The 17,618-nt window shown below is 39.6% G+C and overlaps 1 protein-coding gene across 1 annotated transcript; it reads left to right on the top strand.

Annotated features, from left to right (window-relative positions):
• Positions 1-97: 97 nt before the first annotated feature.
• ndufa7 (NADH:ubiquinone oxidoreductase subunit A7) lies at positions 98-17,297 on the top strand. Its single transcript, XM_073068606.1, has 4 exons — positions 98-194; positions 13,549-13,598; positions 14,617-14,766; positions 16,998-17,297. Exons 1-4 carry the CDS (start codon positions 144-146, stop codon positions 17,092-17,094), a joined length of 348 nt encoding a protein of 115 aa, XP_072924707.1. The 5' UTR covers positions 98-143; the 3' UTR covers positions 17,095-17,297.
• The last annotated feature ends 321 nt before the right edge of the window (positions 17,298-17,618 follow it).

The following is a 17,618-nucleotide window of genomic DNA, read 5'->3' as shown; positions in this document are numbered from 1 at the left end:
AAAGTAATTAATTTAAATCTCAAAAATTATGACCTACATTTTTTAAATAAATGAAGCAATTTTAAACACAGAACAACTAAAAATTTAAATCTATATTATTCGATACCCGCCCCCCCACCCCCGTTTCGCCCTTGACAACAAACATGGCGTCGGCGACAAAGCTCATTCAGTGGCTGCGGAACTTTGCGGCGGGGGTAAGTGTTTGACTCACGTTTTGTAATAAAACACTGGTGGGTGGGCTACTGTGTGTTTGTGCTATAGAGTAACATATCGATATCTGTAGTAAGTGTACAACTCCATGTTCTGTATTATCATATTAGCCACTGTGGTAAGTATCCACAGAACAGTTAACACCAAGGACAACTGTCCATATCCGTGTGTTTAATAAGAAAACCCGACACTGCGGCTAAATGTAGGTAGATAGATTATATATTCGAATATTGATATATTCAAATAATAACATTATGTTTATTTTGGCTTTAAATTTTTTTGCCACTTACAGATATATCCACTTCAGTAGTGAAACTGATCACGATGAGCATACAGTATATGCACTCTTTAAATAAAAAACAAAACACCGCATATCTGGAGTAAATATGCTCACAATGCACCATACAGTGGTAATTTATATGATATCTAAAATGCTGCCTGCTAAGGTAGATATTGCCACAGTTGCACGAGTAATAGTCAAGTTCAAGTTTATTGTCATAGGCATACATATGCACAACACAAATGACTTGAACATTAGCAATTTGCAGCAGTAGTATTGTACTTTAAAATATGGCACACTTAAGTTAATATAATCTTAAATTAACATACAATATATGTACTTTACACAACAAAGTAAGCATAACAGTACAAGTGCAACTTGAGAGAGAGAGGAAGGAGAGGTGTGGGTCTTAGGCTGTATATCTTGTCTGATGGCAGCATCAAGATGATGGCATTGTTTGGATGCAGGACATATCATCAAACTGTAGCTGTTTGGGTTATATTTTTGTTTGAGCACTGCAAGTCTGAAGGAAAAACATGAAATGCTGTAGATGCCCAACTTCTTCAGAAGCAACTGTAGAGAGGGAAACAGATGTATTTTTGGGGGGGATTTTTTAAATTCTCTTTTTTATTGTTGTTTCGTTATGAAGACAGAGGGGTGGAGTGGCTCTGTTGGTAAAAAGATTAAATTAAATCCTTTGAAGAGGTGACAAGATCAGAAGATGTAGAATCATTGTAGGGAGAGTTAAGAAACTGAAAGGATAAAAAGATCTTGATGGGAGTTACATACAGTCCTCTGAACAATAGCCAATAGCCAGAATGTGGGCTACAAATTCGAATAGGAGATAGAAAAGGCTTGTAAAAATGGTATTGTTGTGATGGTGATGGGAGAATTTCAGTAAGCAGGTAGAAGGCTAACATCAGGTGGTGCTGGTTCCTGAGAGAGGGAATTTGTAGAATGTTTACAAGATGGCTTTTTAGAGCAGCTTGTGGTTGAGCTCACTAGGAGAATTACAGTGCTGGATTGGGTGTTATGTAATGACTTAAATCAGATGTATCAGTATTTCAGTGGAGTAAAGGGAATTACAGAGACATGAACGAATATAAGGACAGTAAGAAATAGGAGCAGGAGTAGGCCATTTGGCCCGTCGAGCCTGCTCCATCTTTCAATAAGATCATAGTTGATTTGACCATGGACTCATCTCCACCTACCTGTCTTTTCCTCATAACCCTTAATTCCCCTACTATGCAAAAATCTATCCAACCTTGTCTTAAATATATTTACTGAGGTAGCGTCCACTGCTTCATTGGGCAGAGAATTCCACAGATTCACCACTCTCTGGGGAAAGCAGTTCCTCCTCATCTCTGTCCTAAATCTACTCTTCCCCACCCCCCCCCGCCCGAACCTTGAGGCTATGTCCTCTAGTTCCAGTCTCACCTATCAGTGGAAACAACTTTCGTGCCTCTATCTTATATATCCCTTTCATAATTTTATATGTTTCTATAAGGTCTCCTCTCATCCTCCTGAATTCCAGTGAGTACAGTCCCAGGCAACTCAATCTCTCCTCATAGACTAACCCCTCAGCTTTGGAACCAAACTGGTGAACGTCCTCTGCACCACCTCTAAAGCCAGTATATCCTTCCTCTAGTAAGGAGACCAGAACTGCACACAGTACTCCAGGTGCGACCTCACCAGTACCTTGTACAGTTGCAGCATAAACTCCCTGCTCTTAAATTCAATCTCTCTAGCAATGAAGGCCAACATCCCATTTGCCTTCTTGATAACCTACTGCACCTGCGATCTAACCTTTTGTGATTCATGCACAAGTGCTACCAAGTCCCTCTGCACAGCAGCATGCTGCAATTTTTACCATTTAAACAATAATCTTCTCTTCTATTTCTCCTTCCAAAGTGGATGACTTCGCATTTTAACCACATTATATTCCATCTGCCAGACCTTTGCCCTTTCACTTAACCTATTTATATCTCTCTGCAGTCTTCGTATCTTCTGCACAATTTGTTTTTCCACTCAATTTAGTATCATCAGCAAACTTGGATACCCTATACTTTGTCCCCTCTTCCAGATTGTTAATGTATATCATGAACATTTGAGGGTCCACCACTGACCCCTGCAGCACACCACTTGTTGCTGATTGCTAACAAGATTAACACCCATGTATCCCAACTTTCTGCTTTCTATTATTTAACCAATCCTCTATCCATGCTACATCAACCCCAACTCTATGCATCCTTATGGAAAAGATTTTTATACGGCACCTTATCAAACTCCTTCTGGAAATGCAAGTATTTAATGTCCACTGCACTCGTTATATCCTTAAGGAACTCTAGTAAGTTTGTCAAACAGGGCCTGCCTTTGCTGAATCCACGCTATGTCTGCCTGATGGATCCATTTCTTTCCAGTTGTCTTGCTATTTCTTCTTTAATGATAGCTTCAAGTATTTCCCCAGCTTCAGGTGTTAAGCCAACTAGCCTGTAGTTACTTGCCTTTTGCCTACATTCTTTTTTGAAAGGTGGCATGACACTTGTTGTCTTCCAATCTGCCGGGACCTGTCCAGAGAATTTTGGTAAATTATCACCAAAGCCTCTACTATAATTTCTACTATTACTTTCATTACCCTCAGGACCAGTGCACTTGTCTATCTTCAGGCCCACAAGTTTGCTCAGTACTACCTCATTAGTGCTAGCTATTGTATTGAGGTCCTCACCTCCCATAGCATCCATAACATCTCTCTTTAGCATGTTAGACATGTCCTGTACCATGAAGACTGACACAAAATAGTCATTCAAAGCCTCTGCCATTTCCTCATTACCCAATATCAATTCCCCCTTCTCGTCCTCTAAGGGACCTACGTTCACTTTAGCCACCCTTTTCCGCTTTATTTAATTATAAAACTTTTACTATCCTTTTTTATATCTTGTGTTAGTTTATTTTCATAATCTTTTCTTTATTATTCGCTTTGTGATTCTTTGTTGCTTTTTAAAGTCTTCCCAATTTTCCAGTTTCCCAATACTCTTGGCAACTTTGTACACACGAGCTTTTAGTTTGATGCCTTCTTTTATTTCCTTAGTATCCAAGGCTGGCTCTCCTCACCCTTTTAACAGGAATATGCTTTTGTTGAGCACCATTAAAAACCTCTTTGAAAGTCTTCCACTGTTCCTCAACCGGCCCAAATCCCATTGTAGTCTCCCTTGTTTAAAGAGGAGCTGGTCAAAGTTGATTAGAAGGGGGACACTAGCAGGGATGATGGCAGAACAGTGATGGCTGGAGTGTCTAGGAGCATTTCAAAGGGTGCAAGAAAGATGCATCCCAAACATGAATAAGTATTCTAAAGGGAGGATGAGGCAACCATGGCTGATGAGGGAAGTCAATGTCAGCATTAATGAAAAAGAGAGGGCATATAATAAGGAAATATTAGTGGGAAGGGAGGGATGGGAAACTTTTAAAAACCAACAGAAGGCCAAAAAGCCATAAAGAGAGAAACTATGAAGGTAAGCTAACCAATAATGTAAAAGAGATACAGATATATAAAGTGTAAAAGAGTAAAAATTACATTGGTGAGATAGTAATGGGGACAATGAAATGGTGGAGGAACTTCTAGTAAGTATTTTGCGTCAGTCTTCACTGTGGAAGACACCAGCAGAATGCCAGAAACGAAAGAGTGTCGGGGCAGAAGTGAGTGTCATTGCTATTACTAAGGAGAAGGTGCTTGGGAAACTGAAAAGCCTGAAGGTCGGTAAGTCACCTGCACCAGATGGACTATACCCAGGGTTCTGAATGACATAGCTGAAGAAATTGTGGAGACATTAGTAGTGATCTTTAAAGACTCATTAGATTCTGGAATGGTTCTGGAGGACTGGAAAATTGCAAATGTCACTCCACTGTTTAAGAAGCGGGGGAAGATGAAAGGAAGTTTTAGACCAGTTAACCTGACTTCAGTGGTTAGAAAGATGTTGGGGACCATTATTAAGGATCAGGTTTTGGGGTACTTGGAGGCACATGATAAAATATTTTCCTTAAGCGGAAATCTTGTCTGGCAAATCTGTTGGAATTCTTTGAGGAAATAACAGGCAGGATAGACAAATGAGAGTCAGAGGATGTTGTTTATTTGAATTTTCAGAAGGCTTTTGACAAGGTGCCGCTCATGAGGCTGCTTAACAAGATAAGAGCCCATGGTGTTACAAAAGAGATACTCCATGGATGAAGATTGGCTGATGGCAGGAAACAAAGTGTGGGAATGAAGGGAGGCTTCTCTGATTGGTTGTTGGTGATCAGTGAGTTTCACAGGAGTTGGTGTTGGGACCTCACGTTATATGTGGATGATTTTGATAAAGGAATTGATAGTTTTATGGCCAAGTTGGCAGATGTTATGAAGATAGGTGGAGGGACAGGTAGTGTTGAGGAAGCAGGGTGTCTGCAGAAAGACTTGGACCGATTAGGAGAACGGGCAAAGAAGTGGCAGATAGAACGTAAGTAGGGAAGTACATGATCATGCACTTTGGTAGAAGGAATAAAGACATAGACTATTTACTAAATGGGAGAAAATACAAAAGTCAGAGGTGCAAAGGGAGGTGAGAGTCCATTACAGGATTCCCTAAAGGTTAACTTGCAGGTTGAATCTGTGGTAAGGAAGGAAAGTGTAATGTTAGCGTTTGTTTTGAGAGGACTAGAGTGTGAAGGATAGGAGGTAATGCTGAGGTTTTATAAGACATTGGTAGTGAATTTGTGAATTTCATTGCCGCAGATTCAAGCCAAGTCAATGGGTGTATTTAAGGCAGGTTCTTGATTAATCAGGGCATCAAAGGTTATGGGGTGAATGCAGGAGAATGGGATTTAGAGGGATAACCAATCAGCCATGATGAAATGTTGGAGCAGACTGAATTAGGCTGAATGGCCTAATTCTACTCCTATGTTTTGTGGTTATAGGGTCTAGATTTCATTGACATGGCCAGCATTTATTGTCATCCAATAATGCTCTTGGGAAGGTAGTGATGAGCTACTGCCTTGGATGGTTATAGTCTTCGTGATGAAGTTCTGCCACAGTGCTGTTAGTTTCAAGGTTGTAGACTCACTGACAAGCAACAGTGTGACAGTTCTTTTTGCATTAAATGACTCAACAACTTATTCCATTAAGCTGCTCTACATCTACAAGCTACAAGTCAGGAGTATGATGAAATATTCTTCACTTACATAAATGAAAAAGTTTCAGCAAAAGTGAAGAAGTTAGATACCATCCAGAGAAAGAAGGCTGCGTGTTTGTCACCATATTAAACAGAATAAACATTCACTGTCTCCAAGTCCAGCACACTACAGCTAGAGTGCACTAACAAAATATATTCCAGTTATTCACAAAGGATTCTTCAAAACTTGCTTCTTTTACCACCAGAAGAACAAGGATATGAGCTGCAGCTTCCCTTCCAAATCGTACACCATCCTGACTATATTGGTATCTAAAGAAAAACTGTTTAGCTTGGGAGATAATTTGGTCTGTATTTAATGCATTATGTTGTCATATACATTGTCCATGTCTAGAATATAGAACAGTAGAGAACAGTATGGGCCCTTCGATGCACATTGTTGTTCTGACCCTTTGCTCCTACACAGCTCATAACACTACATTTTTCTTGCATCCATATGCCTATTATAAATAGTCTTTTAAATGTCCTTTTTGTATCAGCCTCTACCACCACTGAAGGCTACTTCCCCTCTCTGTTTAAAAAAAGAAGACTCCCTTGGACAGTTTTCTTCACTCACCTTAAACAGGTGTCCTCTGGTTTTGGCCATTGCTGCCCTGTGAAAAAGACACTGGCTATCCACTTTGCTCCTCTCATAATCTTGTATAACTCTATGAAGTTGCTTCTCATCCTTCATTCCAAAAGGAAATGCCATAGCTTGCTCAGCATTTCCTCAGATGACATATTGTCTAATCCAGAAAGCATCCTGGTAGATCTCATCTCACCCTTTCTAAAGCTTCTACATTCTTCCTATAATGAACGACCAGAACTGATCACAGTATTCTATAAGTCATTTGGCAGTAACAAGGGCACTGGAAAAAAATACCACCTTCCCCACCTTGAGTAGCCTTCGTGAAATAACTGACTTTGATCTTTTATTGAGGACATCAGTTACTGGCAAACACCACTCTTCCCCCACCCATCCTACTGCCGTACTCCAGCCATGACCTACCAATATGTTCTTACATTATTAAGGAATATGATTAAAGGCAGTTACATGGAGTTAAGGTACAAAGCAACAATTCTAAATGAATGGGTTTTTTTTTTATTTCTCAAGCTACACACATTGAATGGTCACCAAAGGATTTCTGTTGACTGACCATTAACTGCAGAAAAAATAAATCTTGAATGAGAGGAAGAGTTGGTTGATAATACATTGACTACTGTTGATAGGTTATTAAAATCACATTCAGCTGATATCCCATTGTAGAGTCATAGAGTCATTAAAAAAAAGTACAGCTTAGAACAGGTCTTTTGGCCCATTTTGTCCATGCCAAACCATTTAAACTACCTGCTCCCATTGAACTGCACCCAGACCATACCCTTCCATACCCCTGCCATTCAGGTACTAATCCAAACCTCTCTTAAATGGTGAAATCGAGCTTGCATGCACCACTTGCACTGGCAGCTCATTCCACACTCTCATGACCCTCTTAGTGAAGAAGTTTTCTCTCATGTTCCCCTTAAAATTTTCATCTTTCACCCTTAACCCGTGACCTCTAGTTGTAGTCCCACTCATCCTCTGGAGAAAGCCTGCTTGTATTTACCCTATCTATACCCCTCATAATTTTGTATACCTCTATCAAATCTTCCCTCAGTTTTCCATATTCCAAGGAATAAAGTCCTAATGTAGTGTCCCCCAACCTTTTTTTAGCCCAACACCTCCCAAAATCACTTTCATACTTGCCAAGGCCCCCCTGAAGTACCTTCATACTTGCCAATACCCGACTTAGATACAATATACAAGATACAATATAGTGTAAAACTTGTGTGCCACATTCTAACATGGGAAAAATGATTCTGCTTTAAATTTTTATTTGTCTTTAATCCGTGATTACACAGTACCTGTGTGCTGTACAGCAGCTTCAATATCAATGTGATCCTTGAGCTTGATGGTTTTAACTAGAGTTGAAATATCTGATTCAAGTTGTGACAGCAGATGCCTTAAGTTTCCACATGTAACAATGTCCAAGTGATTACTGATTTTTTTGTGATTATGTGGTTCACTGCACTGAAGCCTCTTTCAACAAGCTGGGAGGGTGAAAATGCAATGAAGAACAGCTTTGCTCCTCTCTGAAGATTAGGGAACTTCGTATGACAGTGCAGCCAATACTGCAAAAGCTGACATTTTTGAAAAGCATTTTTGGTTCTTCATCATTCTGAATTTTGATAATTTCTTCTTGAAAGCTCTCTTCCTATACTTCCACCTTGCAAAGAAATGGGTTAATTGCCCAGTCTGGAATTTCCAGGTTGTTCAAATCCTTGAATTGATTCTGAAAATCTTTTTTCAGTGACTGAAGGTATAAGCAGTACTCTTGCAAATCACAATCTGTGAAAGAGAGTGCCATACTTTCCATGCAGGGAAATGGTGAGAAGATTATTTTCCCAATATTTTGCTTATATATTTCCAGTTTTCCGATAAAAGTGGACACTGCACTTTTTGCCTGGATGAAATTGAAATTCTCACCCTGTATTTTCATATTTAGAATGTTCATTTTGTCATGCAGATCAGCTAGATATGCCACATCTTCACACAGAAGTTCAGTCTTGTTTCCCAAGCTCTTGTTGGCTTTGAACAAAAATTCAACCACGGTGTCAAGAAGATGAAAGAAACATTTTAAGCAGCAGCCTTTTGACGAAGAAGCAAGCATTCAAATACTTCATCATTGTCTTGGCACAACTGGCAAAATATTCTGCTACTTAATGCCTTTAATTTTGTTGATAGCTAATATGACAAGAGTCATGCTTGAAAATAGTCACAGGCTGAGGTTTTTGGCTGCGAGATGTTGACAATGTGTTACACAATGGATTGCAAACAAACTTAAATGCCACTAAACCAGCATGGTGATCTGTCATATATGGTGCTCTATCTATTGTACAATAAATCATGTTCCTAATCAGAATACTTTTATCCTCAGTGTACATTTTGACTCATCATAGATTAATTCTCCATTGATATTTTTAACTTTTTACAAAAGAGAATCTCTTCATAAACTTTATCATTTTTGATAAACCGTACATACGCCATTGGCCATGTCTTGTCTCGCACAGTTGACTTATCCAGTTGTATCCCAAGTTCTGTTTTTTGTAGCTGTGTGCATAGTTGATATTCAGTGTCTTCACTCACTTTGTCAATACAACGAGCGACAGAGTTGTTACTTAGAAGAATTGATTTTAAAATACTGGTATCCATTTTGAGAACAGTGGTGAACACTTCTGATACAGCAGGCATTATTAATCTTTCACCAATTGTACAAAATATTCCACACTTTGCTATCATTTTGGAAATGTTATAAGAAGCAATGAGACCACTATCAAAGTCATTTTTAGCTTTCTTGGCAAATGACTCAAGTGTGCAATGCTCTTCCAATGCTGCTTTCATCTTCTGGAACTGAGTAATACCATAAGTAGCCTTTTCAGGGGGTCCTTTACAGAAGTGTTCCTGCAATCATGGCTTCATTAGACAGTACAGTATTTCAGATAAGACACATGAGGCATTGCTGATCTGACAGGAACAGAATAAAAGCATACTGCAGGTATGTAACATTGTATTGACACTTCCTGTGGTTTCTGTTTAAGATTAGAATTCAAGGGTTCACCACCTTCAGGATGATAGAGATCGCGCTGTATGCATTTATCCAACATTAATGGGGCTAAGTTAAAATAAAAATTAACACAAACTGGGAATGCCTACCGGATGTTGATGATGGCAGCAAGTTGACACAGATGGAACAGTATAGCAGTATGCAAAGGAACGGTGAGGTGAAGATAAGGCGATCACAACAGCGAAAATTACGTTGGCAAGGATTCAGATTGCTATCTGTGTGTTAGCTGGGATAGAGCTGATGTTCAGCAAGCCACCTTTATACTATTCCAGTTAGCGTGATTGACCAATCACGTAAGGTCTCATAATTTCCAGAGATGGTTCTTGACCGCGCGTGTGAAGTCGAGGTCGCTTTGGAACACCTTAAGAGGAATCCTCAGGGTCAGCTAATCCTCAGGATTAGCTCTATTTCACTGTCTGGTTCCAGAGAGTGCTGTATCGTTACGCAACCTGTTTTCCATAGATCTGTAGTGAAAGTTGAGAGCGTCTACATGACTTACCAACTGTTAAATTGCATAAACTTGTTCTGTGCCCTGAATCAAGAGGAACTGTTGGCCACCCTGGTTGCTAATTTATGCATCTGCAATCATGTCTGTTTGGTTGATAAGGTTGGATGAGATTGCAAGTTTCAGACGCATAATGACGACGGATGCTCACCGCCTGCACAGCAATGGTTCTTCCTGTGTTCCTTTGCCTCATCCTTTTTTTTTGGAAGTGCCTCTTCTACTAATGGTTGGTTAAGGGCTTGTACCTCAAGTTAAGGTGTTGCATACTGCCACCCCCCCCCCCCCCCCGATATCTTCTATTTCCCCTAACACTCCCTTAGGACACTTCACCGCCTCCGTTAAGAATCACTGCCCTAACCTATTCAATCTTTCCTTATTACTCAGGTTCTCCAGTCAAGGCAATATCCTTGTAAGTTTTCTCTGCACTCTTTTAACCTTATTTACATCTTTCCTGTAGGTAGGGGACCAAAATTGCATGCAAATCCCCAAATTACAACTTCAATATAACATTGCATCCTGTACTCAGTACTTTGATTTATGAAGGCCCATGTGCCAAAAGCTTTATTTGTGATCCTGTCACCTTCAATGGATTGTGGATCTCTTTTCCCAGATTCCTTTGTCCTATTGTTCACTTTGACCTACCTACCCACCAATCGTGGTTTTAACAAAGTGCAACACCTCACACTTGTCTACATTAAATTCCATCTGCTACTTTCCAACTAGTCCAGACCCGCTGCAAGCTCTTCTGGTCAAGATGGTGTCATCAACAACGATTCCATGGGCAGCATCTTCCACATAGCAAAACTTTACAATTATTTCATTGTTTCTGCGCCTGTTGCTTGTTCTTTTTGTCTAGTTTGTGTTATGGAAACTGTTGGAGTCTGCGACATACAATTTAAATCTCGATTGATGGACCCAGCACTGTGCTGTGTCCAAAGAGCAGCTTTGTGGAGATCCGAGACGGGGGCCGAAGAGGTCTGAGAGCACAAGCTGACTTGAGGAAAAGACCAGAGACGAGGTGCGGGGTCATGAACAACTCCATCTCGAAGCGGCAAGGAGGATTGGAATATCGAGGTGAATGCAGAGGGTCAGTGATGACTCAGTACAAGATGGACGGCTGATGAATCTGCGGCATTCAGACCTGGGTCGGCAGTCACTCTGTACAGAAGGACTGAGTTCATGCAGCTGCTCTCCTCGTATACAGTGAAAAAGTCGTTTCTCATTTTCTGAGATTTGTGTGATTATTGGATTGTGCTTTATATTAGTTTCCAGCTTTTTGTTGTTTTCCTTTTTGTGTTCGATTGATGGGTGGATGACCTGTTAATTTTTCATGTGTATGGTGGGGGGGTGTTTGGAGATTTGGCACTACTGTCACTGTTCTTTTCTACAAGTGAAATGGTTGGGGATTGTTATGTGTAGAGAATCGTTGATTGTTTTTGTGGCTGTTTTTTGCTGTGGGTGGGGGTGGGATTTTGGGGTCTGCGAGTTTTGTTTATTTTCATGCTGTTTGGTGGGGAGTTGATGTCTTTTCTTTCATCAGCATCCATGGTCTTTCTGTATTTAATGGCTATCTGGAGTAGACAAATAGCAAAGTTGTATTAGGCATGCATACTTTGACAATAAAATGAACCTTTGAACTTTGAGCCTTTGAAGCTCTGATAGTCTTCCTCGCTGTCCACTACACCCCCATTCTTGGTGTCATCTGTAAACCTGCTGAGCCAGTTATCATATTATCATCCAGATCATTGAAATAGAACACAGCACTGGTTCCTGCAGCACTCCACTAATCACAGGCCACCAGTCCGAGAGGCAGCTATCTACTACCACTCTCTGGCTTCTCCCACGTCCAATTTACTACCTCATCTTGAATGCCAAGCGACTGAATCTTCTTGGCCATCCCCAAATATTGAGCTGCCAGTCCTGCCCTTCCTGCAACCAAGTCTCACTAATGGCTACAGTATCATAATTTCATTTGTTGATCCATGCCCTGAGTTCATCTGCCTTTCCCATAATACTTTCATTGAAATATACGCAGCTCCGGACATTAGTCACTTAATACTCAACCTTTTAATTCTTTACTTTTGAGGTTTTAACAATATGTGTCTCCACAACCTCTCCACTATCTGTTCTGACACTCTGGTTCCCATCCCTCTACAATCAGTCCCTCTACACCATATATGTCAAACTCAAGGCCCGCGGGCCAAATCCGTCCCGCGGTGGAATTATCTTTGGCCCGCGAGATAATATCTAATTACTATTAAAGCTGGCCCCAGTAATCGAAGCGCCTATGGTGTATGATATGGCTAATGCTGAGTTTATTCAGGTACCAGGTTTTCAGGGTTTTTAGTGTTTATTCGGCAGTCTTCTTCATAAGAAACGGAATTTGTAAAGTGAAATACTTTGTAGTTATAGCAGAGACTGAGACACATGAGAGCAAGCTGAAAAAACGGAGGCAACGAAAGCTGTGTTCGCACACGTCCGACTGATCCGGCCCGCATGAAGCTGCATTTTGCTCAATCCGGCCCGTGACCTAAAATGAGTTTGACACCCCTGCTCTACACCGTGCAGCACTAACAAACCTTCCCGCTAGGATATTAGTCCCTTCCAGTTCAGGTGCAAATTGTCTCTTCTGTACAGGTCCCACCTTCCCTGGAATAGAGCCCAATGATCTAAAAGTCCGAGATTCTCAATGCCTTTTGCCTGAACACATCAGAGTTGATAGATAGATAGATAGATACTTTATTCATCCCCATGGGGAAATTCAACATTTTTTCCAATGTCCCATACACTTATGGTAGCAAAACTAATTACATACAATACTTAACTCAGTAAAAATATGATATGCATCTAAATCACTCTCTCAAAAAGCATTAATAATAGCTTTTAAAAAGTTCTTAAGTAGTTTACTTAAATACATTAAATACAATCAACCCCGGCACTTTAACATATCTTACTCCTGGCGGTTGAATTGTAAAGCCTAATAGCATTGGGGAGTATTGATCTCTTCATCCTGTCTGAGGAGCATTGCATCGATAGCAACCTGTCGCTGAAACTGCTTCTCTGTCTCTGGATGGTGCTATGTAGAGGATGTTCAGGGTTTTCCATAATTGACCGTAGCCTACTCAGCGCCCTTCGCTCAGCTACTGATGTTATACTCTCCAGTACTTTGCCCACGACAGAGCCCGCCTTCCTTACCAGCTTATTAAGACGTGAGGCGTCCCTCTTCTTAATGCTGCCTCCCCAACACGCCACCACAAAGAAGAGGGCGCTCTCCACAACTGACCTATAGAACATCTTCAGCATCTCACTACAGACATTGAATGACGCTAACCTTCTAAGGAAGTACAGTCGACTCTGTGCCTTCCTGCACAAGGCATTTGTGTTGGCAGTCCAGTCTAGCTTCTCGTCTAACTGTACTCCCAGATACTTGTAGGTCTTAACCTGCTCCACACATTCTCCATTAATGATCACTGGTTCCATATGAGGCCTAGATCTCCTAAAGTCCACCACCATCTCCTTGGTCTTGGTGATATTGAGACGCAGGTGATATTGAGGCTATGTTACCAAATTTGCCCTTCACCATGATATCTTTTCTTTCTCTTGATTTTAAATCCTCTCATTTTAAAATGTCACTATACGTGTTTGATACTGTAGAGCTAAAAGAAGTCCTTAAACTGAATTATCTGTTTCTTCCAGAGGAATCTCCAAACTAAGTTGCAGCTTCGATACACTGAAATTGCCTCCAGGTAATGTACAAAATAAATTGCTTTGATCAGAAGGAAGTAGATTTCCAATAGAGTTAGTAACCCTTATCTGTAAGTATCTCATAGGACAGTATAGTGGGAACTTTATTCATTATATTTCATGTATTGTGCAATGTGTTTGCTATTTTCATATAAGACCATAAGACAAAGGAGCAGAAGCTGGCCATTTGGCCCAGCGAGTCTGCTGCGCCATTTTATCATGAGCTGATCCATTCTCCCATTTAGTCCCACTCCCCCGCCTTCTCACCATAACCTTTGATGCCCTGGCTACTTAGATACCTATCAAAGAATACGTACACAACGCTGGAAGAACTCAGCAGGTCAGGCAGCATCCGTGAGAAAAGAATAGCCAACGTTTCGGGCCAAGACCCTTCATCAGGATACCTATCAATCTCTGCCGCCTGTGGCAACAGATTCTATAGATTCACCACCCTCTGGCTAAATTACCTCTGACCATGGAACAATCTTAACTTGGTATCAAGCCTTAATGATATTGTGCATGAGTGATTGATGGGGCAATATGGAGAGATTGCCACTATATCTGACCATGGCTTTATTTGACTTAGAAACTGACCACTGTTCTATTCACCTTTTTTTTTTTTAGTGAATTTCTACAGAACCCTTATTGGTATCAAAATATCTGTCCCAAGGTTCAGTGGTTAAAAAGAACGTTGATTAATTTTTTATTATTTAAAAACATGGTAGATAGTACTAACACTATTATGCCATAGTTAAACGGCATGAACAGAAATTGAATGCTGTTTAACATTAGAAAATGAGAGTTTAGTACTGCATATTTTGTTCTGAGGGCCATTCCCATTATGCAAATTGATAGGAAGCAATGTACTATATTAATGTCTATGGGGACAAATGGGATTATGTGATGTGTCTGAATTCCCATCTTTTCATGTTTGAAAGTATACTGTATATTTTCAGCACTGTCTTTTTATGAAATTTTGTATTCTTTTGTAACATTGAAATTTTGAAATGTTGTTTGTAGAAGCCCACCCACACCAAAACTCCCAGTCGGCCCCAGCCATAAATTCTCAGATAACTACTACTGCCTGCGAGATGGTCGTCGAGAGACATCTCCACCTACAATTGTATGGTCATCACAGAAAGCATTAGAAGCAGGAGCACAGGCAACCAGGTCAGTGGCATTAAATTAATCATAGAAACAAATGCAGTATTGAGAGAAAAGTTAAGAGATGACAGGATTAGTAGAATATGGTTTGGTGGTCAGCCATTTCCGCTCATCTAGTCTGGACTGGCATTCAGTTAGATCATTGGTACTGTAATTGCATTTTACCTGCCTTTGCTTGTATCCTTTGATTCCTCTACCTAATTAAGATTTATTGATTTTTATTCTGAAATTTCCATTTAAAACAGCACCCAAAGCTTTTGAAAAGTTCCATATTTCTTAAATCTTTGTCTGAAGAAGTTCTTCTTAAATTAATTGCTCAACCTGTTGGTTCATATTTTAAAATTATGCACCAGAGGAAATAGTTTTCCTGTATTTTACTAATGGATATTTTATCATCTGGAAGATCTCAATTTAATCTTCATAAACTTTTTAACCACAGAAGCAAATACATTAATGGAATCTAGTTTTATAATTTATTCCTTCAAACAATCAAACAATTGCAATATTCTAGCAAATCTAATTTCTACTGAAAAGCCAATATTCTTAAGACTTAGTATACAAAAATTGATGGGTTTTGATCATATTTCTGTAAAACTTTCATATCCCTCTTCCTAGTGGCACAGGTATGTTCTTGAACCTTTAATTCTGCCTTTTCTGTTATTGTCAATTTCCCATTTCTTTTTGGACTACTTTAGTTTGTACTGCTGTACTTTGCATGCATTGTATTTATTGTTGCATTTATTATTATTTTCTATACTGTGTACTCTTAGCACACAAACAAGGAATTTCATTGCACTCTGGTAAGTATGACAGTAATTTGAATCAGATGCAATATTCTCTCAGCTCTATATTCCAGTCTCCTTTACTTTTCTTTCTTTATTTTTTATTTAGAAATACAGTGTGGGTTAGGCCCTTCCAGCCTTCAGATAAAGATCAATAAACCCTTTGGCTTTTCTATTATATTTTATTATCGGTTTTCAAGCTTGTAGGAATCTGGTATTTACCCACCAACCTTTGGGAAGAGATCCCATACACTCAGTGACTGCTTTATCAGGTCCCTCTTGTACCACTGAATGTATGTTGGAAGTCTTATTTTGCTGTAGCTTATCCAGTTCAAGGTTTGATGTGTTGTATGTTCAAACGTTGCAGGTTCTTCTGCACGCCATTGTTGTAACATGTGGTTATTTGAGTTAGTGTGGCCTTTCTGTTGGCTTCACCTGTCTGGCCATTCTTCTCCAACCTCTCTTATTAACAAGGCATTTTTGCCCCTAGGACTGCCACTTGATAGATGGGGTATGTTTCTTGCACCATTCTCTGTATACTCCAGAGACTGCCGTGCATGAAAATCCCAGATCAGCAGTTTCTGAGATACTCAAACCACCCTGTCTGGCACCAAAAATCATTCTATGGTCAAAGTCACTTCAATCACATTTCTTCCCCGTTCTGATATTTGGTCTGAACAACAACTGAGCCTCTTGACCATATATGCGTGCTTTTATGCATTGAGTTCCTGCCACATGATTGACAGATTAGGTATTTGCATTAATGAGCTGGTGTACAGGGAATCAAATAAATTGGCTACTGAGTGTAGATTTTTAGCAAATAATGTTACAGAAGAAAGATGGATTCATCTAAGTTTACATAAATAGCATAATAGGATCTAGAAACTAAATCTTATGTTCCTACAATTCGATCATAGCTCCTAGTATCAAATTGTTGTGGAATATTCCATATTTATCCTTTGCTCATTTAAGAAGAATGACCCAACACTGACCACCTCCTGTGGTTTAGGACCCGATGAAGTCTGTCTTTCGGGGTATTCAACCACACAACTTGTTTGGGGTTCCATTTTTATCCTATCCATAAATTTGTGCCATATCTGCTAGGATTTGCACACATTTCCTGTGATGACTGATCAAATTATTTCTGAAGATCATCATTATAAGATTTTTTGAAATATTACTAATATTTTGTCATTTTTCTCCCTTTCAACATTATGTTAAACATCCAGAAGTGTTTATGCCATTTTGCTCTATACAGTAGAATGCTTTTCTCTTTTCAGTGTAAAAACTGAAAGTTAGTAAACAATCTGATTTAGAAGTTGATCTTAAATTGCAGAATGATGCAGACTGGATTTGAGAAGTTTTGTTAATGCTGTCCAGTCCATCTCTGGAACTGGATTCACTGTCATCACATGAATTCCCATGGATCAGCTGAACTTGCTTTTTGTTTTCCAGCAGTGAAAGCACTGTACCAACCACCGGTGTTAAGAAACCAGTTCAGCCTGGACAGCCAGTCAAGATGAAACTTTCCACTGATCAACCTTATCTGTGACCATAATAGGACGTGAATGTGAACTCTGACACTTTATATGTGGTGTTGTCTAATGGAAAGTGTTGGAGCTACTGGAGTTACAGCATCAGATATCCATGTGGAAACACTGCTGTTCTGTCACATTTTGGGTTAATGAACTGTTCGTGTAAATTGACTCAGTAAACATTCATGTTAATAAACATCATGTGTAAAATTGTTTAAAACTGTAGCCATACTTTTTGTGTGAACAAGCATTTTAATTCTCGTTCCTGCTTATAACCCTTGAAGATAATAAGGATCAAGATTTTACTTTTTTTTTAGTTTTACATTTGAAATGTTAAGTTGCTTATCAAGACATTTATCAAAAGTTGTAATTTCTGTTTTCATTTCAGTGTGTACAGTATGTACTTTGACATTACTGGAAAAAAAGCTATCTTATTATTCACTGGTTATTTGTAATTATAGTGATTGGACTGCTCACTTCAAATCACTGTCTGAGAGCTATAGTACTCATGTCGTGGGAAAGCAGCTCGGGGGAAAAGACC

The sequence above is a fragment of the Hemitrygon akajei genome, chromosome 16 (genome assembly GCF_048418815.1).
Source record: "Hemitrygon akajei chromosome 16, sHemAka1.3, whole genome shotgun sequence".
NCBI classification, from domain to species: Eukaryota; Metazoa; Chordata; class Chondrichthyes; order Myliobatiformes; family Dasyatidae; genus Hemitrygon; species Hemitrygon akajei.
This window is presented reverse-complemented; position numbering and strand designations above follow the sequence as displayed.